Below are 27923 nucleotides of genomic sequence, written 5' to 3'. Positions count from 1 at the left end.
TTACACCAGTTAGCTCTCTGAGATGTAAAAGAAGACAAGCCACGACTAATATTGCCAGCAGAACATGGCACTCAACGTAGAATAAGCATGATGAATGTGCCACACAAAACACACTAAAAGGCATTTTTAGACAGCACGAGCATTCTTTTATTGTTGACGAGAGATTCCACTTTATGAGAAGAAATGTCTCGCAAGTCTTTGTGGGCTGCGAATAGACAAAAACCTCTGTTACTCTTTATATTCACAGCCCATGATGCCAAGCTCTTAGGAACTATGACTGACTTGACAAAAAAATGTATAGGGCTGCAGACTTTGTCTTCTCCTATAAATAAATTGATTTCCATTTCTCCACAAAAGTACACACATTCCAGTGCTCCATCCTCCATCACTGAGTTTTCAGTCCACACAGCAGATGCACGCTGTACTAACTCTTGCTTCAACATACACTTCATTTCATTCAAGAGAATTTTTTTTTCAGTAGACACATTCCCTGGAAGAATCATGCAGAAGTTGCATAAACCACTCTCCAGATGCATCCAAGGCTTAGCAGATGAGTTGGTTGCTAAATAACATGATGATGCCATGGCACAATGCGACTTGCTTGGTAGAAAAAAAGAACAAAGAGGGTCAGTTTGAGAGGCCTGAGCTCTTGCAGAGCCAACCTGATCAAAAGAGCATCTTCCAACAGTTGGCTAGCGTCCGCTGCACGTCAACTGCATTTGTCACTCACTGCACATGCAATACCAGACCACTGCAACCCGCACAGCTCTGCCAACACAGCTTACTATTGAAGAGGGTTCTTCACAAGCTTGATGACACCTCGACCCAAGGCCTTTCCATGCATTAAGTACGGTTACCACATATCTGATACATTTTCACAAAAAGGACTTTTCAACGCCGTTCACTGCAATCTTATGAGGTACCCTTGGCACTTCTTGTGTGGTCCCATCAGGCAAGCGGAACATTAGTGAGACCATGTGCACCATTGCCACCAGCATATGATAAGGTGGCTCGCAATCCCTCCCAGTCACTTCCAACACACATCTTGCTGGCTTGTCCACACGGAGCTCAAACTTGGTGGGGAAGAAACATTTGTGCCTGAGTGAAGTAATGGCAGCATCTTGACCACTCCCTGAGTGGTGCTGTCACAAAAGCTACGGTGCAGAAGCCCAAGCAAGGCTGTGCCAAACTACCTGCACCATGCCACACCATGACATTTCTTTGCAAGAGTACAGGCAGCCCACAGCAAAATGAAGTGCCATACTCTCCTGGGCTGCAGGCCACTATTTTCAACCCAAAACTGCCAACATAGTGCAAAGGCATGCCAACACATGCCGAATCTCTTCCAGTAAAGAGGAATACCATGACTAGATGAGGGACTATAACAGACAAGCACATGGCCACTGCATCCTCACAACACCTTTCAGATGTACATTGGGGTTTCTTGACCAGTCAACAACCTGAACATGGATGTAGGCATCGTCTTCATGTGAATCTGCAAAGAGAAATAACAGAAACACAACATAGTAAATGCATTTTCCACCAAGGAAAACATACAATTTTTACACAGTACAACTAATTGATGACACCCCAGAAAGAGTGCTAAACTTGATAGCTGGCGTAAAGCTGAGTTGAAAAATATCTGCAGCAGCTTTTCAAACATGGCTTGGTTTGGCTTGGTTTGTGGGGTTTAACGTCCCAAAGCGACTCAGGCTATGAGATACACCGTAATAGAGGACTCCGAAAATTTCGATCACCTGGGGTTCTTAAATGTGCTCAAACGTGATATAGTCATACAGTAGAACCCCTTTCTAGTAAAGTCACTGGGACCAGCAAATATCTTTACTATATCAGTTGTTGGTGATGACATGGTCCTGAAGATGCTGTCTGGTAGTAAAATGGGCACTTACTGAACACATCTTGTTGCTTAATTAAAAAAAAAAAAAAAGAACTTCGAATTACCTTCTATCTTTCCCTCAGGATATCTTGCAATTTTTTTCAGTTATGAAAATTTCTTACATCTTGTAGAAGTACCTTTTAAGCATGAGAACAACATAGCTACGAATACAATCAAGTATGATTTCATGTGAAAACCAAAGCCTTGCATAAACACGATGTCACTTTTCGCTGTTTGTTTTTTAAAAGGCAATAAATTATAAATGAGCGTGGCAGTCAAGTGCTGCAAGACCGTGCACAAGGTGTGGCACCTTCACTTCTTGCCTCTGCTGCCTCATGCTGCAGTGCTGTGAATGTTCACCCGTTCCTTCCCCTTACCTATTTCTTGCTGCAATTTTACTATCCTTTACTTTCTGAACGAACCGCGCAACCTCCTTTCCATGTTTGCAGAAGGCTTTTTTTCTTTTTTTTTTTTTCATATGTGCTGCGTGCTTTCTCTCACAGCTCCAAGGCTTTCGCAAAGTAGGTTTCTCCTGAATGCTGCTAAGCCTGGTTGTAAAGACACCTAAAAGAACACCCGGTGTTATTTTTCTGTTTTCAAATACTAAAAATCTTTGCCTCGCGATTCTGGGTAGTGTGCGGGCGGCGATGTCATATCGTGGGAGTCGTCACTGCAGTCAGGCGCACTTTACTATAACTGATTTTTACCAAAAATATCTTTACTATAAAGAGGAAGAAATGTACAGTCGTCTATGGATAATGAACTGGGATTTCTGTTTCACTTTACTATATCCGAGCTTTTACTATAGTGGGGTTCTAGTGTATCAGCAGCAATGAAAAGGCCCAAATGTACTAATACAGCCAAAGCTCGTTAATTCAAGCCTCAATAATCCAAATTTCTAGATAGTTCAAACTAAACTCCCTTGTCCAACCAAGCTCCATAGATGTCTATATATCTAGTTCTGCCACGGATAATTCAAACTACGCGCTGCGCAATTGGGTGGCCTGGTGCCCAGCACCTGGCTCAAGGAACACCCCAAGAGAGGGTCGCAGTGTCACGAGGCTGTGTCGCCTCCAAAATGGGTGGGTTGAGCAGATGTAAAACCATAGAAGAATGGGCAAAAATCAAACAGGTGCCATCACAGGTGCGGTGGCTGGAACTGCTGAAGAATAGTGGAGGTGGTGGCCTAGGTGGCAACTGCCTGCTCTCTGTGCCCAAGACCTTCGGAAATTGTAACTAAAAGCTGGTTAATTTGTCCCTCATTAATTCATAAACATGGGTAAGTCTCACTGTTGGCATGATCCCAGCCAACAGTGAGACTTATTCACAATATTACCATTTTCGAACAGTTCCTTTTTGCTTCGAAGATCACAACAGTATGTAAGCAATAAAGCAGTGGTGGAAATGAAAAAACAGTCGCACTGTTGTCGTCTAAAAGTAGGTGACAATGGCAGAGTCTATCGCCAAATAAATTTAGCACAATTTCAAGTGGTTCCATTCAATTTTTCAGGGCCATTCAAATATTTGCAGATTTCTTCTGGTCACATGAAGTTAGAATTAACAAGCTTTTACTGTATTAGAAAGGAATCAAGCCAAACTTGCACAGTTTTTATAGTAAAACATTGAGGCAAAATAATACATCACACAAAACTGTTGGGCAAAAGTCTAAACAAGGTTCAAAATGTACAAAAATTTGCATGTGCTCTCCTGAGAGCAGCAGACAAAACATGACCTACCTCTCCGACTGATGTTGCCAGCAGGTTCACAATTTTCTCATGAGGCACAGCCACGACGCTCTGTCCATTAATCTCAATGATGCGATGTCCCACCCTGACACCACCGCGCTCCGCAATACCACCGCGGAGGAGGCTGCAAATTACACCATTCTGCACACTGAAGCCCAGCTGGTATTTGGTGTCGGGGCGCTTGATCTTGACTTCAACGACCGGTGCACAGGGCACGACTGTGAGCTTCACAACACTCTGGTGCTTGGTGTTTTTGACATATGCCTGGCAGGTGGATAGGGGCAGGCCTACAAGGCTGACGCCATTGATGGCGATGATCTGATCGCCAATGTTCAGCTGTGAGCAGCGGGCAGCTGGACCATTGTGTGCCATGTTGGCCACAACCACGGTGGGCAGCATGGAGCCCCAGCCACTCTCAACAATTACCATGCCCAGAATCTCACCCTTGTGCTTGGGCACAACCACCTCTTTCTGACGCTCTTTCTTGGCAAACATTTCCAGCTCATTGCCAAAAATTTCCTGAGAGTTGAGCACCTCCTGGTAGTCCATCTCCTTGACAAACGACGAGTCCTCAATGCCATTTGCTTTGAGAAACTCCATGTATGCTACCTGCAGTAAACCAAACAATGTTTCATGTAAAACAAAACCAAGACATCTTTTTCTGAATACTGCAGCCCTAACAAAATGTGAGCATGTTGTTCCCACCTTGACTAAACAAAAAATGAATATTACTCGAAATACGGACATTTCAGCCACCATTGCTAACTCTACTCTAAAGTTCCATGCTAACAGACAGTTTATAGACACATGTATGTAACCTTTTAACATGCAAATAACGGCTCAACAGGCAAGAGAATTTGGCTGGCAGATTAAAAAAAGTAACTACTACTGTAATAGTTGCACAAGCTTGCTTGCTTTTAGACAGCATGGCCTATACGAACATACAGTCAACCCTTAATCTGCACATCCTGATGTACAACTACGGATTAATTTGGACCCTGAGAATTCTTAACATAGACAAAATTTTCACTAAACAAGCATTTTTACATTCTGCCTGAACAGAAATGCCGCTGCTATGGCTAGGTTCAGAAACGGTCCAAGCTTTTGGTAACAGAAGACATGTGCATTGTGACTCAGGAATAAATGGAGCATAGCACATTTATGTCTACTATTTACCACCATCATGGTGAAAAATAAGTGAAACATACAGGCAGCATTAGCCACATAATCAAGGAAAAAGAATATCACGTCAATATAAAAGAATTCAAACACACAACAATAAGCTATTCAGCAGATTTCAATGGAGTGCCACAATTTCACTGTAATTTATTCATCTGGGAGTACACTGTTCAGTTAGCACCTAAATGCAAGTCAAAGCACATCTCAACCTGAAAGGCTTGGCCAATGGACTGTGCAATGAACTGGGCCTCTTCCGACTCAAACACGTGGCAGACCATCTTTGGAGTGCGTCGCAGCTTACTCCCGCCTCCCGCATCATCCTCCAGAGTTCGCCTCCGTGCCATTAGCACTACCAGGTCCCCGATGTCCGCAATATAGGAGATGCTCCGCAGTGCATGGTCCATCATGATCTCCTGTAAGCCAAGGCATCAGCTTTCAAAAGGTGCTTCCAACAACAATTAAATGTCCTACCTCTCTCTCCTACAATTATTTATCACGACAGAAATCTGAACAAGATGGTTCTCACATGGTTGTTGTCCTTGAGAAGGACCCAAACACCCTTTAAGAAAGCTTCTAGAAGCTAGGTCTTGCTCTATAAACAAATGAGCCTAGAGTTGGTGATAAAGGGAATCGGCATAACAATCACGACACAATGCTGCATAGTGCACTGCAAGAAATAAACAGGTGATAAATAAACACAGCAGGCTGAAGGATCATTGCTGCAAGTTGTTGCATTCGAAGACACAAATGCACATGAGCCCATTTGTAATGGCCACAGTTATAACGAATAAGGGTGCAGCCACTGTCAAAATATGTATCAGGGCACAGCGTCTCGGATCAAACGAACAAACATGGCCACACTGCTTGTTTATATTAAAAGAGGGAGCCCGCAGACTCGCCAGCGCAGTCAAAAGGTGTGCTTCACGCCAAGGCGGAGACTGAGGAGTAATTCCCAAATCCAGCAACCCACCGGTCAAACAAAGTGTCAACCCACCATAAAACAAAAATTTAGAGGTCACTGCAGAAACTGCATAGGGAGAATGTGCAAGCATCAGCGCTGCTGCAAAACTTTAAAATTTTTAACTTTTTACCTTTCATTTATTTTTATTATTTTATTTTGATTTCTTACTTTGAGAGTTGATGCAAATCATCACTATTGTCAATTATCATAATTTATTATTTTTTTATAACTATTATAGCTTTGTTACTAATTATCATTAATGGGTAATAACTAGATAACAATTACAACTACTTTGTATAACCTGACTCGCAGCTCACTTTTGGTTGACCCCTGATGTCACCAGTTGATGTCACATCCGGCGGCACATTTTAACGCGACAGTGTTAAAGACCTCGTTCACCGAAAAGCTGGTGTTGGCGGCTCTCCACCAAGGTTGGTGTTGTGAGTGAAAAATCATGAGCATGACGCTGAAAGGCGGCAGCTGGCAGCTGACATGGCCGAGCACTAACTGGATGCAAGGGTTTGCAGACATGTTTAGCAGGAGCTGTCAACTCGGACCTCTCTTTTCATAATGGAGGGTGATATGATCGATACCTGAGTCAGCCTGCCAAAACCCTTGCATACACGTTATCCATAGGCCAAGTGGGCACGTTCATAAGGCTAGCTTAGAGCGGGGCTTTGCAAGTGGCCTGGTAGCCTACACTGTCGCGTCATACCCTTAAAGGCAGAGCTTGAGTGTCCCCCATAATTACTGTGGACACAACATAAACTAGTAGGGCTTTTCACAGTAACAAAAATGGCAGAATCAAAGCCGCAGTTAACTGGTGCTAAAGCACACCCCTAGATGCTATCATGCCATGCAGTGCGAGTGTATACCACTGTTGAGCAAAGCTTGTAATGTGTTAAACGGAGCAGCGTTGAAAGGGAAACTGCCGCACATGGCCAGTGGTGCACAATTATCACTCATATTTGAGGTTTGGATAGGTAAGCCTTGCTGGCCCCCCTAGTCCATGGCGTATGTCGCTGGCCTAGTTCGACTTCTACCCTCTGCACAGCAGGCATATGAAGGCAGCGTGTGCTGAGGAAACGTCATACATCCTGCGAGCATGTGGGCTATGGTAACCTTTCCTCTGCTTCCCTGCAGACAAACAGGCGTGGATGGAAACCAACAACCGGATGCTGTGAATGCCTCGATTGTTATCGCTATTATCACATTCCTAAAGCCCCTGGTTCCCAGATAGTGTCTTGCCTAGGAGCATACGACGCCGCTCAAAAGCTTAAAAAGTGGCTGGATAGTGTGTGCTTTGAAAAGACTGATGTTCACACACTATTTTATAAAGAAATAAATGCCACTTCAATAGTTGAACTTGCCATTTATCTTTTTGCTTAGAATAAGGTAACTCCACTTGCTATGAACTTTGGATACAAAAAATGAAATTCGTGTGACTGTCAGGCTCATTATAACTCGGCTCAACTGTATAAATAAATATAACGCAAACTAAGTTTTGCATGGTGCTACCGCTACCAGAAAATTAACATACTCCTTTCTTTATCCCCTATTCGGCCCTATTCGGTGGCCATCTTGACATAATGAAACAACTGCACTAAAAAAAATGTGCCTGTAACCAAGCATATTGCATTTCAAGTTTCAGAAATTTGTAGAACTAAGGAAGCCCCATGCCATCTTACAATATTTAATAACAACATTAAAATGCACAGTTATCAATGTTCACAGTATCATCACCACTAGTTCCATTGAATGACTAGGATTTAAAGAATAATGCCCACTGATCATTTGCGCATGCCTTCATATTAGCAGCTGTTGTAAGCTGAAATTTACTTACAAGCATGCTGCTGTCACCTATACACTCCAGTGCTGTTACTGACACTTGTGAAGTCTTGCAAATGAATTACAAATTTAACCAATCATCTAAATGAATTTGGTGTGGTGGAAAGATTACCTTGAGGTCAGTGTTGAGCACCATGATTTTTTCAGTGGAGATGAAAAGATCCACTTCTGTACTAGGCTGAGCTTCTCCTTCGGGCGCCTGCACAAGAGCATCAAAACAACCATTTTCCCAACATCTACTACAAGCATCCTTCAATGACTGCCATACATACAGTTCAAATACCTAAGCTGCTTTGCTTTCTGCACAACAATTACTGCAGACAAAAACACACCTGCGCATTACACTATACCTATGAATGGATATGGCCATATGATTGCCATCACCTAATGTCGGCTAAGAATAGCAAACACTGTCTCCTTTATAAAGTGCTAAGAACAATGAAGAAGAAGCAAAGGGAGAGAAAAGGGAGACATGCAGCTATCACACATGCAAAATAAAGGAGAGAGAGACAGGAGGCAAGCATAATGACTTTCGTTTACTGTCAGCACTCACCAGAGACTATTTCCACGAAGCAGCGGTGAAAGAAAAGAAGTCAAAGTTTACAGCCGCCAAGAAAAATGCATGTTTATGATCAGCTTGAATTGCTATCTGGGTTTAACTTCACTATGGTTTTCCAAGTTCTTGTGCCATATGCAGGAAAAATAAAATTCTTTTTGACAGCTGTCAATACACACAGGTCATAAATATAGTGGAAGCTTTTGCTTAAACCAATCCATTTATGTTTGCAAAGCTAATTTAGAATACAGATCGAAAAAGAAGAAGAAAAAAACAACAGCCACACTCTACCAGCAAGAGACAACCCTAAATGATCTCAATGATTATGTGCTGTATGAAGTGCTGTAGCAACAGAGCTAATAAGCACTTAACGTCCCAAAGTGACCCAGGCTATGCGAATGTCTTAGTGGAAGGCTCCACATAATTTTGACTGCCTGAGGTTCTTTAACAAGCATTGACATTTCACAGTACATGTAAGCCTCATGTTCCTTCTCATCAAAGGCAGTTTCCTGGTCTACTTTCAAATGCATTATGTTTGTTTAAGCGTGGCTTAGGAATGGCCATGCTTATCAGTGCTTCACAGAATGTTAGCAACATACAATGCATTTTCTTTTTACCACAAGTTCACCATTAAGCATGGTCAAAGGTGAAAAGAAGTAGCTGTGGGAAAACACTCTTGTCCTATTCCTGGGACGCAGACTACCCTTTAAAGAGCCTTTAGTCTTTTATTATAAGAAAAAGTTAAACGAGAACAATTATTTGAATGATTACCTTAAAAATGATGACTGGTATGCATTCTGAAAGCTAGAACTCAATGGCTCAAGAATGAAATATGGAATGCACAACCAGCTGTGACCTTTTCAGTTTGCTGGATTAGCAATGCTAGAACTACCACACAACTTGCTGCAAGAAAGCTACAAAGAAAGCTGCCTGCTGAAAAATTATGCTTCAAACTCCCAATCAATAATCCACTTAATAAACAGCAAAAAAGTACCTGATAACTTGAAAGAACTGCCACAGCACATTTCTAAAATAAGCACCAATTCAAAATGGTAATCTGCTAATATGCTGAAAAGGTGACAGCGCAACAGTGATGGTTCTTTGTTGCTTTTTTTTCACATACACACATACACCATCTACGAAATTCTTTTCAACACTTTGTCCATCCTTTTCTGCCTGCACTGTGGTGATTTCTTTGATAAGTACTACTGCCATTATAAGCATGTATGCAACATGTCATTTGTTCACTAGTAAATAAAACTAAGCACTCAGAGCTCTACAGAAGCTACCACATGTAGCATGGTACGCAATACAAGTATCTGCATGAAAGATGCCAGGATACGAGGGCCATCAGCTATGCAAAGTAACGTAATGAACAACTGGTTGTGAGCAGACCTTGATGCGCGACACGGCCTCCTCTGCCTGGATCATGCGGGTGGCCTTGGTGGGCTGCCCCTCACACACAAGCTGCGTTGACCCCAGGTAGCGGGCTCGGAAAAGCACCCCTTCAATCAGCACTGCCGGTTCATGCACCAGCACTGCAAAAGCAGCAGAGGGGCGGGTACCCTTTGCCATCAGTCAGTGTAGGAAACCAAAAGGAGAGCAATCAAATTCGATAAAAGGTGCATCAATTTTCGGTTTCATCATGACCTTTCGACTTTGCTTCGATGAGCAGCTTTGAACGCTACACTTTTGATATAAGAACAGTGCCATGTCCAAAACTATGCATTCCACCAAAGACTGCACCGAAATTCCTCGAGAACAAAGCACAACTCGCGACAAACAGGCATCCACAGAGTTAGGCTTCAGCATAATAAAAGTGGTACAGTTTTCGATATTCAGCTGCACACAAGGCCCTGTTATTTATTTATTTAGCTTATCGATGTCAAAACGTTGCTTCGTAAACTTGGCCACGAGTACTGCATTCAAGGGAACAAGCTAAACTACATGTAGGGCAGCACAAATATTGTCTGTTGTGCCATTATATGCGTCCTGTAGAATGCTTCTCCCAGGTAAACCTTTAAACCTGCCCGGACACTTGAATTCATGTTATCTCTAGGCCATGGCGACACGTTCAAATGGCTTGGCAGTCTACGCTATCATGTCATAACCTTAAAGGTGGAGCTTAAGAGCTCCCCATAATTCTTGTCTGTGCATTGCAGTAAATATTTTTGAGCTCAGAACAAGAAGGAAAGGTGCGAAGGTAGGCAGGCGGAGCTGCTTTGCGGAAGGTTTGAAGGGCTTTATTATATGCTCTATCAATATCACCAAACCTGCCCGAAACCTGAAGAATTATAATTCGATAGTGTTACACCGAAAATCCGGCGCTGGCACTGTCTGCCAGCATTGGCGTTGTGAGCGAAAAATCATAAGCATGGCAATGGCAAGTGGTAGCTGGCAGCTAACATGGCCACGCGCCGACTGTACATAGGGTTTCCTGATGTTACGTTTGGCAACTCGAGCTTCTCCTTGCATATGAAAGGGTAACATCAGAATCAGCCTGCCTGGACACTGAATTCATGTTATTCCTAGGCCATGGAGGCACGTTCAAACGGCTTGGTAGTCTACACTATCATGCCATAACTTTAAAGGTGGAGCTTAAGAGCTCTCCATAATTCTTGTCTGTGCATTGCAGTAAATATTTTTGAGCTCAGAACAAGAAGGAAAGGTGCCATCAGTGCCACTGCTGGAACAGCGGCTTGTTTTGCTTTCCCATCAGCAAATACGATGTGAATATCTTCTCACAGAATAGGGAAAGTACCCCAAACAAATTAAATACAAAAAAACAATGCTGACTAAACGCTGTTCCTGTGAAAAATTTCAGCTCCAGGGATTCAACAGCTTAGCTGGAAAAAGCATTTTTCAGAATGCGTGCATTTGCACAACACGTTGCATAGAGAGAAAGAAAAATAACCATGACGCAAGTTTCCTCTTTTAGCCATTATTATGTTTTAGCGTATCCATCTCAAAACAGCAACGTATGTCTATGTTTATGGAACACAAAAGAGAGTAAATTTCCAAAATTATAAACAAATATAGCTATGAAAATATATGGTTATTCAAAGTAGACTGGCTGCAGAATATATTTAGTAAGAAATGGAAGAAAGTAATGAAACTGTGCAAAAGTAGATAAAGAGGGAGACTTGATGCCAGGACAGAGCACACATCTCTTTTTTCCGCTACTTTTGTGCAATTTACTTTTTTTACCGAGGTGCTGCATGGCCATAGAAACTTTTATTTTACTTGGGTCAAAAATATGAGAAAAGTAAATAACGGGAAAAGCATGAGCTTCCGAGGAAAAAAAAAAAAGGAAAATAAAGAAGAATGGTTTAGACATCTGGAATGAAAAAAAAGAAAAGGATGGGGACTTCATATACACAAGCCACACAGGACTACAACAAATAGGTGAAATACTGGCCGAAAAAGTTTAGGGATGTGAGAGTGCAAAAAAATAAAAGTTATTTCAACACGATCACATAATCCAACTACTTCAAATATGGCAAGGTATGGGGGGTGAGCATGCTTTATTTTTTGATAACGGTATAATAAGACTGGCGAGGCGGACCTATATTTTTTTCAAAGGCACATGTCCCGTAAACTTCTGTAGCCAACAGCACAGTAGCAGCAGACACGGGCTAGTAGAATGCATTGGTGCACTAGAGCCTTAGTTGCCACGTGGAAGCTATACTAATACCCCTGTCAAGCGGCAAAATAAAGTGCACTTACGGCGAGTGTCACTTACGAAAAGTGCACTCTATCGCTGCTAAACAGCGTAACATGAGTGCGCTTAGTGTGCACTCAGGTCGGAGTGCGTTCACAAAACAGACTTCAAAGGCTGAGTGCGTAGCCTCGCGGGCAGAAATTTCTTTGTCACAAGTGTATTATGTAATAAGATATGTATACAAGTTGATTCTACATGTTTTGTACATATTTTCATTTGATGAAATGTTTTATAATAGTGACGGGCAAAATATCAAATAACAAAAACGTGATGTAACCGCGTACGCAACTTCCACATCATGAGTGGTGCGCCACTGCGGCTACGCCATTGTCAGTTAGGGGGCGGTTGTTATTGTTCATGGTGTTCGTTGATAAGGGGTCTATGAATCATGGCCCGGTATCAAATTTTAAGCATTTTTTAAATGTTTTACTACTTTAAAAAGCAGTTCCCTGAACTTCGCGCTTGGAGGTTCCAATTTCTTTTTTAAAACATGTTTTTCAGTTGCTAGTTTCGTACCAACGAGTGCTTATGCGAGTGCACTTCGCTTTCCCGTTTAGCACTGCGTAGCGTAAAGTCTCTTTCAAGCTGCGAAGTGCACTTCGTGGAAGTGCACTTTAACTTGCACGCTTGACTGGGGTATAAGTGTAACTTGCACCTCTCCAGATCGCATGGAAGCAATCTAAGGAGGTAGGCGTCATATCGACTAGTGATCATCTCATTTCATTACCATGCATTAAACCGTGCGCCAAGTTTGGTCTGAAATGATAAGCCATCAGCTAGCAGCAAAAATATCAGACTCTGGTTGGGAGCACATACACAGAACTGCTTTCATGCTGATTGCAAAGTGCACCCTACTGGCTAGTGTTTGAGGTTTCGATGTTTTTCGTTGCAGTGAATTGCATCAAACTGACTGGCCAATCTCGCTTACCTGTACGACCTACAAAATCCTCGAACATATAAATATTAAACACATTACATCATTTGCAGAAAAAAGTAACTTAATCCCTAGTCAGCAAGCATGCAATCTGAAAAAAAAAAAGGCACGCCCTAGCGCTTCCAACAAACAAATCAGCTCAAACCAATATAATATTACCAGACCTGTACAAAGTGTTCAATCGGGTTTTCCATTCCAAGTTCCTTCAGAAACTTATTCATTAGCTTGGGGAAAACAACATTACCAAGTGTTGAAAGGCTATCTTGCGGGTTGATGTCAATATATACACTACAAAAGTCACTCTTTGGACTGTGGCAATGTGTTGTCCCGCATCCCACAAGGCCCCATTTTAAAGTCAAATCAACTTAATTCAGCATTTTTTTGTCCTAATGAATAGAAAAGAATTGCTAGGGTAGGAGCAAAGAGCTACAAATGCAGTAGCTTGACAAGGCTCCTACCCCCAATTATCATGGCCAACAGACTCATGTTATTACACACACACACAATATATATATATATATATATATATATATATATATATATATATATATATATATATATACATGTAGAACAAATGAAAAAAAGTATGCAAAAGAATGTACAATATAGACAGGTGCTATGTCTAAAAACATTTTGATGTAAGAAATGCACATGTATCTGTATTAACTCATCACAGACTTAATATACATTTTTCGAATACATTTCAACTGTCAGAAAACGAAGGAAACATATTTTACAGGACAAAACAAAACTTGTGTCGGCACCTCCTGTCTGCCTTCTTCTTTCTATAACTTAAGGATATTTGCAGATGGCTGCATTATCTACAAGTAAACAATGTGCCGTGAAGACCAGACAACCTTAAACAATGCGCCTGAAAATATGACACAATAGTGTCAAACATGGCAGATGGCAATTCGAATAGGAATAAAAAAAAATACATTTAGCATGACTGCAATGAATAAGAGTACCTATGATTTTTCCCGTATTATCAACATGGACATATGTTTGTTAAGAGAGTGGAAATATCTTGGCACCGTAATTTCATCCAGCGTAACATGGAATAGAAAGGTAACATATATTGCAAATAAAGCTCTTGTAGCTCTGTACTCGCTAAAGTGCTTACTTAAATCTGCTTCGGTCAATGCATACACGCCACTTGTTCGCTCTGTACTCAAATATGGAATAGTAGCTGACCCATTTTTCCAGACTCCAATAATTAGGACTTGCGCAGTATTTTGGTCTTCATTCAGAAATCATCGCGCACCCCAAGGAACGTCCACATTTTCACGACCGATATTTTGGATTCTGTGGAGTCCAAAATTTTTATATTTAGGACTAAAATAGATTATTTTCTGGCCGAAAGCTCATTTTTTTCGGCATGACACAGACGTGGGTGGGCATCCCTGTCACCACCAACCACCTCTTTGCAACCATAAAAAGCACCATTTTGAATTTAAACTCAGTCATTCAGGAGGACTAGCTTGACTATTGTTCAACGTTGCCATCTGAAGCAGTGGCAATAATGGCACACTTCTCGTTGTGAATGAGGCGGCCTAGAAAATGTGCGCGATAGGACAGAAAATGGAACATGAGCAGCGTCCGCCTCGGCTTTGACGCCGTCACCGCCCGCAAATCAAGGGGGGTTTCGCAGTCATAGATTCTATTGTGTGGTCTTTGCAACTTTCGGTACCCATGACAACTGAATGTTATTGCGTCGCACACATTTATTCGCAGCATGACGTCGCAGTCATAAGTGAAGCAGTGCAGATGTAATGAAAGCATGATTTGCTGAGACAGCTTCACTGAAGAGATGGCATATAACACGATCCACTTTCGCAGGGCGCCAGTGCACATGCGCAGATTGCCTTCAGCGAGTTATGCATGTCTGCAGCATCAGCGCCAGTCAGCATGTGTACCCTGGTGGCCTGCAGTATCCGATCACAAAGGCGTGTGTGCATTGGGTGGTGCACGGAAGCAGACCACAGCAGCAGATCGCGCTTATGCTACAACTCCTCTCTGCCAACTCTACGTATAAAGAAAACATGGGCAGCAGCGATGTTTGCAATATTTTAAAGCCATTTTTCTTTTCACAGAAAAGTTATTTCTTTAAAAGTTAAGGATTTCTTGCACTGGTAGACTTTATTCGGATCCCTTTTTGGGACCCATCGGGTTCAAAAAAATCGAGTCGGCAGCTGTAATATGTTGGTTGTCCTTCCGTAAACAGTACACAGAAAAACTAGTGAGCATTCAAAAATTAATCAAATTTACTGGTATAACGAAAATAAGACAAACGTTTAGAAACAGGCACTGGAAACAGGTAACCAAAACTGACAAAAAAATGTAATAGAGCTGTAAGAGTGAAAAGACTGCAGAGCCAGATGAACCAGGCATAAAGACCCACTCAGACTTGTCACTCACAGAAGTTGTGCAACTGTACTGGCTGAAAAGCGACTGTCGCAAATGGTCGCATCAGCCAAAAATCCACAATTGTAGACCAGTCGCACGGTGCTCAATTTTCCAGCCTTGCAACTTCTGGCCGCAAATGGCAAATCAATCAGCAGCGTAGCTGCAGTGAACAGAAGCTAGTACCACATCTCACTTCTCGTTGATGGTAAGCAGACAAAAACAGGTAGACGGGTCGCTTTCCCGAATTAGTCTTGTTCTGAACGAGACCAATTCGGGAAAGCGACCCGACGGCCGTCCCTTGTAAGTGTGAACATAGGTAGAGCTGAGCAGCTTTGTAGTCGCAAGCGACAGCCAGTTGCATGCGCTTCGCGACTCGCAAGTGTGAATGGGCCTTAAAAGTGTTGACTGACAGCAGACTGCTGGCCAAGTTTGTGCAGGCAGCGTGAGTAGCGAGCTGTGGATTGTGGTGGCAGCTATTGCCAGCATCTGTTTGGCCTGAGACAATAGTCAGATACAAGTAGTACTGCGTCTGCTGCACATGAATGCTTAGTAGGAAATCATTTTGAAGCCACTGCCACTAATAGAAGTTAACGATTCACTGGAAAGTACACCATCTCAATAGCCGAGATCAAAGCTAAAGCAACAAATGTCAAACGTGCAAGAGAGCAAAAGCGCAGAATCAACCAACAAATCATGCATGTTAAAGTTTCCAGGCTTTTTTGCAAGACTATGCTGTTCGCAACCAGGTGCACATCACAATATTCCAACCAAATCATGCATGAAGCTTACTCAACACCAGCATTTTTCCCACAATTTTACCAAATATTACCGATGCCATTTCTCCATCTCATTGGGAAAGTCACCAAGATGCTATTAACATATATGATCACACCTGGTTCTGAGAACTGGCGCAAAAGCTAGCCATATTTGGGAACACAGCGCGGAACAGGACGCAACACAAGAAAACGAAAGTTGCGTCCTGTTGCGTCCTGTTCTGCGCTGTGTTCCCAAATATGGATTTGAACCAACTAGCCCAACAGCAAGTGTTGCTTAAAAGCTAGCCACAGCAGCCTTGCATGCAGCAAAACAAAGTAGATTTTTTTTTTTATTGCTTTGCAATGCAAAGGCAGGAGAAGAAAAAAATGGCAAGTGCACTTGCAGAACTCACCAAAAACAGGTGACAGTGTTGGTGATCCAGGCACAGAGAGAGCAGTGAGTGAGTGAAGGCAAGAAAAGCAGATGAAGACAGTGCAGAGGAAATGGAATGCAAGAGGGGCCTCATGAGACACCAAACAGTTGCAGATTTGCCAGCACTGCTACTCTGCAAAAAACATCCACTTTGGTTTGCATTACAGGACCCTTTAGGTAGTGGCAACAGAGTACAGGCCACAGTATTAATCCTGACACCCAAAACTGTAATTCTTCACTAACTGCACCAACAGAACCATACCCCGTTATTAAATGAATATCCTGCACTCAGGAGAGCCAGATGGCGGCGAACACAAGCGAGACAGGAGTGATGAGTCTGTGTAGTGCTCACTTTGTCTGCAGACAGCCTTCACACTTTGAACAGCACTAAATGGCCAAAGAATAAGCGGTACCACTTACCTTCCTTCGAGGTGTTTTTCTTTTTTCCCACAGAATTCTGGGCCTGTGGGAACCACAAGGGACACAAGCAATGCACAAGAGCAAGCCAGAGGAACAAGAAAGAGAAAGATGTGCCCGCAACACAGATTACCTTGTCATCGAAGAAGCCCCGGTCGTCTGACCGCTGTGCTCCCAGAAGCCGGTCAGTTTCCTGATCAGTGTCACAATCTAGGGCAGGAGCATGCATGGGTGGTCAGGTTAGTGCACAGCAAACCACACACACACACAGTAGAAACTCATGCTGTTCTCTCCTCTGTGATTTGTGAACAGTGATGCTTTAACAGAAACAAGCCAATCAGAAAATGGCACTACCAAATCGAGTGTTAGAGAGGAACACTATCAATTTTCAGCACAGCAATAGTTTACAGAGCTCGGAACAAGAAACTGCCAAAAGATTCGTAGCTCTTAGCTTAGAGGCTTAACGCCTTAATTACGGTGAGCTGACTGGCATTTGCTACCGAAATGTGAAGCGGTAGAAGGCCCTAGGTCTAAGCCTGGAGCACAGACAGCAGATTTCGCTCTATATCCCTGCACTTTTCTACAGCAGCAACGTAGGGCAGTCCAAAAATTTGTGAGTGCCTGCGCCGTGGTATGGCTGTGCAAGTGGATACGGCCATGCATCCAGATTTTGGCTAGCACGTGCAGCTTGGCTCCTGCTTGGCCTTGTACACAAATGGAAGCTGATGAAGATGACGACATATGACGCGAGAGAGTAGCTGTTTAATCTGTGCAACATTAGGCTGCAGCGGTGGAATAATTAGGTAATCTAGCAACTGACTAGTGCGCTCTGCCATGGGTTTGAATATTCGTGGCTGTTTGCGGCAAGCAAAATCCAGTTTGGAACAACTCCTTTATGCTCTGTGACAAGAGTCTGATAATGAAAAATAAGGCAAACGCAAGAAATCGATACTTGAATACAAATAAGAACCCAAAACATCATAACATGTGATGTAAAAAACAGGCAGCCCGTGAGACATAAATAGAAACTGACAATAAGAATTTAAAAATTAATGAATTGGCTGTACCTCGCAGCAGTATACCAGACAATCTTTCACAGGTAAGACATCCAGTGGACATAGTGCAATAATGTTCATGTGCATAGCTCAAAATTTTGTGCATATTGGGTTTTCAGTGCATCATCAGGTAGGTGCACTAAATTTTAACACAAGGAAGATTTACTAAAACAAGACAAGACTGGTACGTGCGTGAACTTTCAACTGTTTATTACATGTACTTCTCTCCTTATATACACACATACACCCTGTGTATATACACACATACAAAGAAAAAATGCATACCAAGATTCAAAGAAACTGCTATAATCGGACATTTCACAGACCGGCGTGAAAGAATAATCTTTGAAGCATACGAAATGGCATGGGCCGGACCCACGGCATGCATAAGCGATCCGTCGGTAGCGCTGATGCGCAGAGAAATCCAGTAGTTAACAGGCAGTGTGATGGAAAGCGGTGTTACACCGGTTACGGTTTGATGAATTGCACCTATAAACTTGCATTTGACAAGTGTTTGTACACGTTTTGTACACCCAACATAAGACGGTTGTGATTACTGATCTTGAGCCGGGCATCCTGAAGAGTGAAGTTGAACAGGCCTTAGCCAGCCTTGCTAAGAACAAAGCTAGCAAAACTGATGGCATTCCAGCTGAGTTGCTTCAAAACCTCAACCATGACGACGCTGTTAACATAGACATTATGTCAGCAAATTTGGACAACCCTGCAGTGCCCACAGGATTGGAGGAGGTCAGTTTACATCCCCATTCTACCATTCTAAAGAAAGGCAGTGCCAAAGATTGTTCCAACTACCGCACGATCGTGCTTATTTCGCATGCTAGCAAGGTGATGTTGAAAATCCTCCAAGGTAGGCTGCAGCAGTATGTGGATCGGGAGCTTCCGGACGTGCATGCTGGGTTTCGCAAGGGCAGAGGAACTAGAGACCAGATTGCCAACCTTTGCTGGATCATGGAAAAAGCAAGAGAGTTCCAGAAACCCATCTACTTCTGCTTTATTGATTATGTGAAAGCGTTTGACTGCGTAGATCACAGAAGGTTGTGGCAAGCTCTCCAAGAGATGGGAGGTCCAAATCACCTCATCTGTCTCCTCAGGAACCTGTATGAACGGCAAGAGGCCACAGTCAGAACTGGGCATGGTCTTACTGATTGGTTTCCGATTGAGAAAGGAGTGAGACAAGGCTCTATACTGTCGCCCTGCCTATTTAAACTATATGCTGAGTGCATCATGAGGAAGGCTGGTCTGGACGAGTCTTCAGCTGGAGTGAAAATTGCTGGAAAATGTATCAACAACCTTAGATATGCGGATGATACCACTTTAATAGCAGAAAGTGAAGTGGAACTCAAGAGACTTCTGATGCGCATACAAGAGAGTGAGAAGTTTGGGCTTAAACTGAACATTAAAAAGACAAAGATCATGGCATCTTGCCCTATCAAGTCCTGGAGCATCAAGGGACAAGAAGTGGAAGCTGTGATAGATTTTCTTTTCTGAGCTGCAAGATTGCCCCGGAAGGAGACTGCAGCCATGAAATTAAGAGACGCATGCTTCTGGGAAAGAGAGCCACGGCTAGCCTTGACCGCCTGGTAAAGAGCAGAGACATTAGTCTGCCAACCAAGATCCTTATAACTCGTGCTATGGTCTTTCCAGTTGTGATGTATGGATGCGAGAGTTGGACTGTGAAGAAGGCTGACCGCCGAAGAATTGACGCGTTTGAATTCTGGTGCTGGCGGAGACTCGTGAGAGTTCCTTGGACTGCCAGAAGATCAAATCAGTCGATATTGTCGACCATCAACCCCGACTGCTCATTGGAGGGTCAAATTCTAAAGTTAAAGCTCAGCTACTTTGGTCATCTGATGAGAAGAGAGGAGTCGCTGGAGAAAGATTTGTTGTTGGGAAAGGTTGAGGGTCACCGGAGAAGGGGTAGGCAGCGAACGCGATGGTTAGATGGCATCCTCGAGGCGCTGCAGATGAAGTTATGTGATATTAGGAAGATAGTGAGAGACCAGAAAGCGTGGTGTTATATGGTCCATAGGGTCACGAAGAGTCGGACACGACTGAACTGAACCGATATATAAGGAGAGAAGTACATGTAATAAACAGTTGAAAGTTCGTGCACGTACCAGTGTCGTCTTGTTTTGTGAATCGTCCTTGTGTTATGTTTAGCGCGCCTACCTGATGATGGAAAACCAACTAGCTGCCATTACAGCATTACTTTCAATGCATGTGCATTAGGAAATGCAACTGTAAAACAAAGCAAGTCAGAGCACTAGCTAGCTCATGCCAAGAACATGAGCCGGGAGCACTGGCTTGGCTTTCACAGGCATAGTATGCCAAGGGAGAACTAATTTTGGTGACTTTCTTAAAGAGAAAAAGAAGAAAAAAATCTTAGGCTGCATTTTAGAACTGCCCAAGCAAACAATGCCAAGATCAAGGGAATGAACCTACCATCATCAGGAGCTTGGTCCTCTCGAGTGGACTGTGAAAGCCTGCAAATAATTACAAATAACGCTTTACTAAAAACTCTTTTTGAGTGCTCTAAAGTTAAGCTTATCGAAGTCACACAATACTCCATCCACGACACTGAGTGAATGACTGTCGTCACATATATTTGAAAACAATTTCTGGTTTGGTTAATAGCGATTCAGGCTATAAGGGAGGGCTCTGAAAGCTTAGACCACCTGGAGTGTTCTTTGTGCAATGAGATTAAAATGAAAATTCAAAGATCTTGACTCATATTATAAGAACTGAGCAAAGAAACAAGGTTTTATAATATTAATTTGGCATATATAAAAACAAATGGGTGGATCCATTGTTTGAGAAGTTCTCATGAAGGAACCAAGCACTCTGCTCACACTAAATTTTTTTCGTTGCACCCAAAACATTGGCTACTCAAAACACAGTTTTTGGTCCCTTAAGCTCTTTTTTTTTTTTTTCTTTAAGGATAGCTTTCATAAACTAAAATAATGTACTGCTATGAATAAGGTAGGAATAAGGTAAACGAGTCAGACATATTTCAAGAAAGAAAAAGAAAGAAAGCAGCAAAGAGACTGGACAACGAAAGGCAACAATATGATGGGCACTATTAGTGCCCATCCATTACTTTGCCTTTTTCGCACCCCATCCCTATGCTACACTCTTCTTATGAAGAATGAAGAATATGCGACTGCTACAGAAGCAGCAAGATAGGGCCACAAATGTCTCCTGTGGCAGCCTTAGCTTGAATGATAATGCCAGTGCAAGGCCGAACTATTTTAAGGATTGGAATCTCAAAAGCCACTGACGCAGGAGAACGGAAAAAAAAAATTATGCAGCATGATTCAAACAGTAGACCCAAACTACAAATATGCATGCATATGGCAAGAAAGCAAAGGCCTAGTGCTCCTTAAGAGCAAGGTAAGAAATATGCAGTAAAATTTACTACCCAAGCAAATGACAACTCTAGCTGCCTCTAAGCAGTCACTTATGTGAACATCCGACTCTTTGCAGTGGCACTGAAGGTTAAAAATGGCCACTTTGCATGAAGGAAAAGAAAGATCACATGACGTAACTCAAGAACAAGCAGTAAAAGCCTTCCAAAGCAGTCTTCACACCCAATGACATTGAGCAGTTTTCATTACACTGCGGCTAATCCCTTATCCACTAGAACGTGCCAACTGGCTGTAATAGTGCAAAGGTATTAACTCCGGTGCCATTGGTCGAAAGGCCTCCTTTAAGAAATGTTAGCCACTTTGTTCATCAGTAGCATTTAAGTGCTGTCACGCTGGCTGTTTTTCATTCTCAGCAAGTGTTAAAGGGCAGCTGCATGACTTTTCAAGAATTCAGCATAAATCAAGGATTCAATACTATACAAGCTGTAGGTAATGCATCCAAAGTACTTTTGTGCTAGCATTAAAACTGATGTAATCGACGATTAAAACCCGAGCTTCTCCTCAAAGCACTAAAGGACTGCAGAGAAGCTCGATGACGCCAAGAACAGTAATACCTCATATTTATCACCTTCGCTCAAATCCTGTGGTGCCTTTTCCAATTCTGCCAAGCAATGTTTCTAGGGTTTTACTTTTGGTAGCATTGCTTTTACTTCAAACCAAACATCTCTATGCGAGTGATATACTGGTGCTATCAATGACGTCATCATGCGCCCCCAACCCATCGCTGTGTGCTGTGAAGAAGCCCGATAGCCGCTGCAGTTTTATTCGTTAATTGTGTCATTGTTTCAAACGCTAGCATTAAGATATTTCACACGGTTAAATGAAGCTACAATCATTCAAACCCTTGAAATTCATTGAAACCTTAAACTAGTGCAGATGTCCTGGTATTGTGAGACAGTGGTTAAGATGCTCAAGAGTATCTGGATTTGAACCCGATAGCCGGCGGCTTTATTTTGATGGAGGCGACGTTCTATAAACTAAGTCCCAGTCAGTGGGAAATGCCACAGTGCTTGACATGTCGCGAGTAAAACTTGTGAATCTGGTCAGGAATACCCACAGTAAGCGTGTCGACAGACGTATGCGCTATGTTAAAAGTCCCTGATAGAGACTTTTCACATAGCCGAGACGGGCTATAACACAGATACACTGTATTACCTGATGCCTGCTGCGCACGCACAGTGAAAGGAGCGATAGTAGTAGTAGTCTTTAGACTATATCTTTAGAAGCACAAGGTACTTTGGCAAGTGAGAGTTATGTTGTCTGTAGATTTCGAAGCCAGACAGTGGCCGGAATTGCATGAAGGAGTGCCTTTCGGGTGACATGCTGCTATTTACTGACAGAAATAGCCACATGTCATGCATACAGAAAAGGCGTTTGACAAAGTTCCCCACCGGCGGCTTTTTTTGAAACTTTCACGGCTTAATCTCAATTCCTTGGTACTTGACTGGCTTCGTAACTTTCTAACTAACCGGCAACAGTTTGTTCTCGCTAATAAATGCTCTTCTTCTCACTCCTCTGTTATATCTGGGGTACCCTAGGGCACAGTCCTGGGCCCCCTGCTTTTTCTTATCTATATAAACTACCTGCAAACTGACATATGCTCTAACATACGCCTATTTGCTGACGATTGTGTTGTGTACCGTCCCATAATCACTCACAGTGATCGCCAACTTCTTCAATCTGACATTGATCGCATTTTAACTTGGTGCAGTAAATGGCTCATGTCTCTTAACGTGAAAAAAACTTCTTTACTTTCTTTTCACAGGCGTCCCTCTGAACCACCTTTTAAGTACCTAATAGCTAATTCAGAAATTGCAGCAGTAACCACATATAAATACCTTGGCCTTCACTTAACACATGATCTTAAGTGGACATACCACGTAACTCAAATTTCTAAGGAAGCAAATCGAGTCCTGGGGTATTTTCGGCGAACACTACGTCTAGCACCACCATCGTTAAAATCACTAGCCTATGTAACATTTGTACGGCCCAAACTAGAATATGCATGCGCTATTTGGGACAATAATCAACTTAATCTTTCTAACACGCTAGAAGCAATACAAAACCGCGCCGCTAGATTCATCTTCTCTGCATATTCTTATCATGAAAGCGTAACGAAACTAAAATACAATGCTCATTTATCAAATTTAGCTAACCGGCGTAGCATCGCAAGACTATCTCTTTTTCATAAATTCTATTATCATCTTTCGCACGAATCTGTTATCATCCCTGCATACCGCATCTCCAGCCGCACGAACCACGAAAAGACAACCCATCCTCCGCAAGCCCACACATCTGCGCATCTATATTCGTTTTTCGTTCGCACAGCAAAAGACTGGAATGACTTGCCTGCCGACGTCGTGCTCCATACAGACCCATCAATGTTCAAAGCATCACTCGAAGCAATATTATGCCCTGTAACCCACTCCCTCATGTAATACCCCTTCAATGGGGCCTTTGAGGTCGAAATAAACATACCAACATGAACAGAGCAGCCCCTTACTTGTGGTAGGGCAGGTTCCTGCTTCAAATTTCATGTTATATTATGGCTGCATTCCCATATTTTCCTAATATATGCCAGTAGCTGATCTAACTTTAGTGAGCGCCGGCAATAAAAAGACTTGACACAAGTTGGTTTTGAACTTAGGCCAAGGCAAAGAAATCAGCTTCGTTGGCCACTTCACCACTTCTGACAAAGCTATACTAGAGAGTGGAATGGGTGGTATTCATTTTGAATGTGTGGCCATATGGCTTCCAGGTTGTGTGAGTGTGTTCTACGAATGCCCTGTTTTTCCGCTTAAGTGATAGGTGCCCCTGACAAACTCATGTCACAGTGCAGCCTACACGTGTCTGAAAAAGTTGTGCCCAGGTTAGCCTTGATGCTGGCCCGGGCTCGTCTGGATTGTCTGATTAGCGCCACGCTCAATAATTACTTGACACAAGCTAGTGTGAAGCGTTTGGAGAGACTGATGAAAAATGTCAGCGACAATTTGACTTGAGGAATGCACAAGCTCATGTGAAGCATTCTAGAGTACCATTGCCCAATATCCTGCGCTTAGCTATGCTAAACCTTCTGTCAGCTTTTTTCTTTCTTTGAAAAGTCTGTACATGCAACACCAGAACACAGTGGGAGCCAACCCTTGGCATATGCAGACTTTCTAGACATGATTATAGTATGTAAAGTGTAAAGATCTTAGTGGAAAAAACACAATAGCATATGACACGAATGGAACCATTTCTGCTCTCAAAAATACCAATGAAAAAATCTGAAAAGTGTTTGAGAGATAATGTTTTAAAATATAGATTCTCTGAAAAGTGTGCCTGTTGAGATTAAAAAATCAGTTTAGATGGTGTGCTATATTTGCCCAATGGGACAGAAGGCCATCTCTCATTTTCGGCAAAGTTTAAATTTATGTGCTTTTCTACTCATTCAAAGCAATTTATAGCAAGCAGGCTGTTAGGTAATATGTGATTGTAAAATGCCATTTGTTCTTGCAATATTTTGTGCCCAAAGTTTATAGTTCTGGAGCTGAGTTATGAAATGATTACATCACAAAAATTGCCAAGAGCTTGTCATTAGCCCTACTCCCATTGGTCAACATGAGAAAATCATCTGAAAATTGCACTTTGCATGTCATGTTATCTTATTTTTAACTATTACAGTTTGGTTGCAATGAAACTTGACACACTCCAAACAATATATTACTGTAAAAAAAAAAAAAAAAAGAATGTTTTTAAAAACTCTAGAAAAAGAAAATCTGAAAATTGTGCTTTGCACATTGTATGTTACCTTACTTTTAGCAATCAGAAGTGATCAATAGGAGTGGGGCTAAATGACCAGTATATAATAGATTTGTGACAGGTTTGTGATGAAATTGTCAGCCCCAGTGACCCAGATTGCTTACAGCATCCATGGTGGCCTCACATGTATGGTGGTGGCAGCTTTCCCGCTACATAACAGTAAGAAACTCGGCAGATCCAATCAATGTATACAATATGGCTGCCACAGCAGAGTGCTGATATATGGCACAGAGATGCACCAAGATGTGCAAAGCATGGATTTGACATCTAAAAGAGGAAGTGCTCAGTTACAGCTTTAATACTTCCCGAGATACATGCACATGGAGAAATGGCCACTGCAGGACCGAGAGTAATAGCTTTCCATGACAGCCTGTGGCACAAATAATTTCACAATATTATTTTAAGAAAATTCAAAGTGTATAATTCATCTTTGATGCTGTGCCCATTGTTCAATTATTTATCCCCCTCCCATACTGTTTCTGCTGCGTAACTGGCGCCTAGGCATACCTTTGGGGTTTGAGGTCGAATGAGTTTCCTTAACTATTTATAGATAGCAAATGTGAATCGATGGCATGAAATGTTCTTGTGCAGCAACCCATTAATGATATTAGAAGATGCAAAAGCAGTTCAATTCGAATGCCATTGAAATGCTAGTGTGACAAGGGCATAAATAATCTTTTTCTAACGGTGATATATGGGTTTGCTACAGTCAATACCTGGGCACCCAGACAGGTGGCGCATCACCCCTCTCTGCTGGACCGCAGCTTTTCAGGGCCAGACGCTTGCTATGCTGAATGGCCTGCTGAATTTCGCGGATGGCGTCCGAGACCACATCGTCCGAAGAGGGCGGTGGTCCTCCAGTTACAGATCCCTCCGTGTCTGACAGATGGCCACTAGAAAGGCCGTCCTCAAGCACGGGCATGGCGAGCGGCGCATCAGCTGATCCAGCTAGTGACATGGCCTCGCTAGCCGACTCGCAGTCCGTGCCGTCAGGCGAAAGCGTCAGATTCCTCGTCTGCTCATCCATTTGTTCACCGGTTTCGGTACTACTGTTGCTCCGCGGCCGTGGGCTCAGTCTCCGGGGACTTCCTCCTCCCGCACTTCCTGGATCGGGGCTCACGGCGGTAGGCGTACTGCCGCCAATGTGCGGACTGGGGGGCCGAGGGCTCGGCGGGGTGCGCGGACTCGGCGTGGCCCCCGCCAATCGTTGCCCGACGTAAGAGCTTCCACACACCGCATTTTCGTCCGTTTCCTGGGCGTCGGCGGCCACTCGCTGCGGGTAGCCTGGCCGCGGTCCATAGCGCCGCGGTGAGCCTTCGTACTGAGCGATGGGTACGTTACCGATGATCCGTGCAGGAGCGGAGCGCTCGTCAATGTCGTCGTATACTTCGGCGCCACTGACAGGTGCCTCGTACACGAGTGGCTCGTCTTCCCACGCTTCGGCTGCATCACGCTGGCGCCGCTTGGGCCGGCTTCGGCTTTTGCAGAATATCTCCCGACCGCCGGCGATCTCAATTCGCGACGGCGTGTCGTAGGCGCTCACCACGGAACCGTCCTCCATCGGGTGATGGTTGTTGTTCAAGCTATCCGCCTCATCGTCGTCGTCTTGGGAGTGGCCGTCGTGACGACCTCGGCACTTGGGGAAGAGCCGCGCCACTTCGTCCGTGTCGCTGCTCGCTTCGCTCGACGGATGCATGTTGCAGACGGCTCCTCAGCCTCCTGCACCCAGCGGAGACAGCTCAGAACGCCGATTGCATAACCGATACAGCGGCGCCGGCAAGCAGCGTGAGAAGATTGTGCGAACACTTCAGAGCCGCGCAATAATTCAGGAAAGATCGAAATACAAACACTCTTAGGTGCACACTCCTATGTCTGCCATGAGCAGCAACGTGGGCCTATGCAAGGCGCGTCACACGCAACAAATCACAGGCTAGAGGAGAGCCAAAAAAGCACAGGGTCGAGCTGACCCAACCCACGCTGGTAGCGTTGAACCCCGACTACATCGGCTCAGAATCGATCGGCGTAAGCAGATGATTCACGCTCGACAGGACACCGCACCTTAGCGTATGCTATCGATGCCGTGTACCTAAACTGAAGTGTGCACGCATCACGAAAACAGACTCTGGAGCTACAAAATTTGTAGGTTTTAGAGAATTACACATATTCGTGGGCGCTCGGTGAGCGGAAGAACCGGTGGACGTAGGTAAGCTCTGCCAGTTAACGCACCAGCCCATTTTGGCGAACCCACTTCGCAAGGTTTGCCTCAAGAAGATTCAGAGGGGAGAGTCCACAGCTGTTTCTGAGAGCTGCGTATGTGCACAGCGCTACGAAACATCCGCAAGCACGGAAAACTACATGACGGCACCAGCTGAAGAATTAGGCTTACCCAGCACCGAGGTAGACAGCCCCTGAGAGCAGAGCTATGGCGGAAGGCATGGATACACGCGAGCGATCAAACTTTGTCCTGGGGCCTTGCGCGGCCTCACCAAAGCTTCACGACGACTGCCAGGGTCTAGGCAAGGACGTTATACGTCCCCTTGTGAACATACACGGCTTCCACACCGAAGAACCCATAACCGCAGGGCGCTGCAAGTGCACCCTCGCACACAGCGCCCCACTAGTCACGTGGCAGACGATGCACGAGCAGACTTCCGTACGTAGCAAGCCTTGTAAATTTTCTCTCTCAAGTGCTTACTTCTGCCACTGTACAACATGCGCGTACTCAAATTTCATCTTGCTGTTCGAGTGGAATTCGTACTGGGAGCGAGCAAG

The 27923-nt window shown here is 43.6% G+C and overlaps 1 protein-coding gene across 3 annotated transcripts; it reads right to left on the bottom strand.

The window, feature by feature from the left end:
* Positions 1–119: 119 nt before the first annotated feature.
* Positions 120–27769, bottom strand: LOC146197974 (protein lin-10-like). 3 transcript variants are annotated; one of them, XM_084593272.1, is made up of 10 exons: positions 27538–27768; positions 25868–26870; positions 20368–20408; positions 16986–17062; positions 16856–16898; positions 9582–9724; positions 7743–7829; positions 5031–5234; positions 3634–4251; positions 120–1495 (listed from the first exon to the last, which is right to left on the bottom strand). In XM_084593272.1, the coding sequence occupies exons 2-10, from the start codon at positions 26845–26847 to the stop codon at positions 1424–1426; spliced, it is 2265 nt and encodes a 754-aa protein (XP_084449398.1). In that variant the 5' UTR covers positions 26848–26870; positions 27538–27768; the 3' UTR covers positions 120–1423. The 3 variants fall into 3 exon arrangements, with proteins under 3 accessions (XP_084449398.1, XP_084449399.1, XP_084449401.1); XM_084593273.1 differs by lacking the exon at positions 27538–27768 and adding an exon at positions 27310–27439; XM_084593275.1 differs by lacking the exons at positions 16856–16898; positions 16986–17062 and having other exon boundaries at positions 27538–27769.
* Positions 27770–27923: the final 154 nt, after the last annotated feature.

The sequence above is a fragment of the Amblyomma maculatum genome, chromosome 2 (genome assembly GCF_055883805.1).
Source record: "Amblyomma maculatum isolate TAMU_Amacu chromosome 2, ASM5588380v1, whole genome shotgun sequence".
Classification (NCBI taxonomy): domain Eukaryota; kingdom Metazoa; phylum Arthropoda; class Arachnida; order Ixodida; family Ixodidae; genus Amblyomma; species Amblyomma maculatum.
Note: the sequence above shows the minus strand (reverse complement) of the source record. Positions and strands in the feature narration are given on the sequence as shown.

Coding starts and splice junctions, on each gene's coding strand:
- LOC146197974 (XM_084593272.1), bottom strand. CDS start 26,847: ATGCATCCGTCGAGCGAAGCGAGCAGCGACACGGACGAAGTGGCGCGG. Junction 16,899..16,985: donor GGGGCTTCTTCGATGACAAG/GTAATCTGTGTT, acceptor TGGTTCCCACAG/GCCCAGAATTCTGTGGGAAA. Junction 7,830..9,581: donor AGGCCGTGTCGCGCATCAAG/GTCTGCTCACAA, acceptor GCTCTTGTGCAG/GCGCCCGAAGGAGAAGCTCA.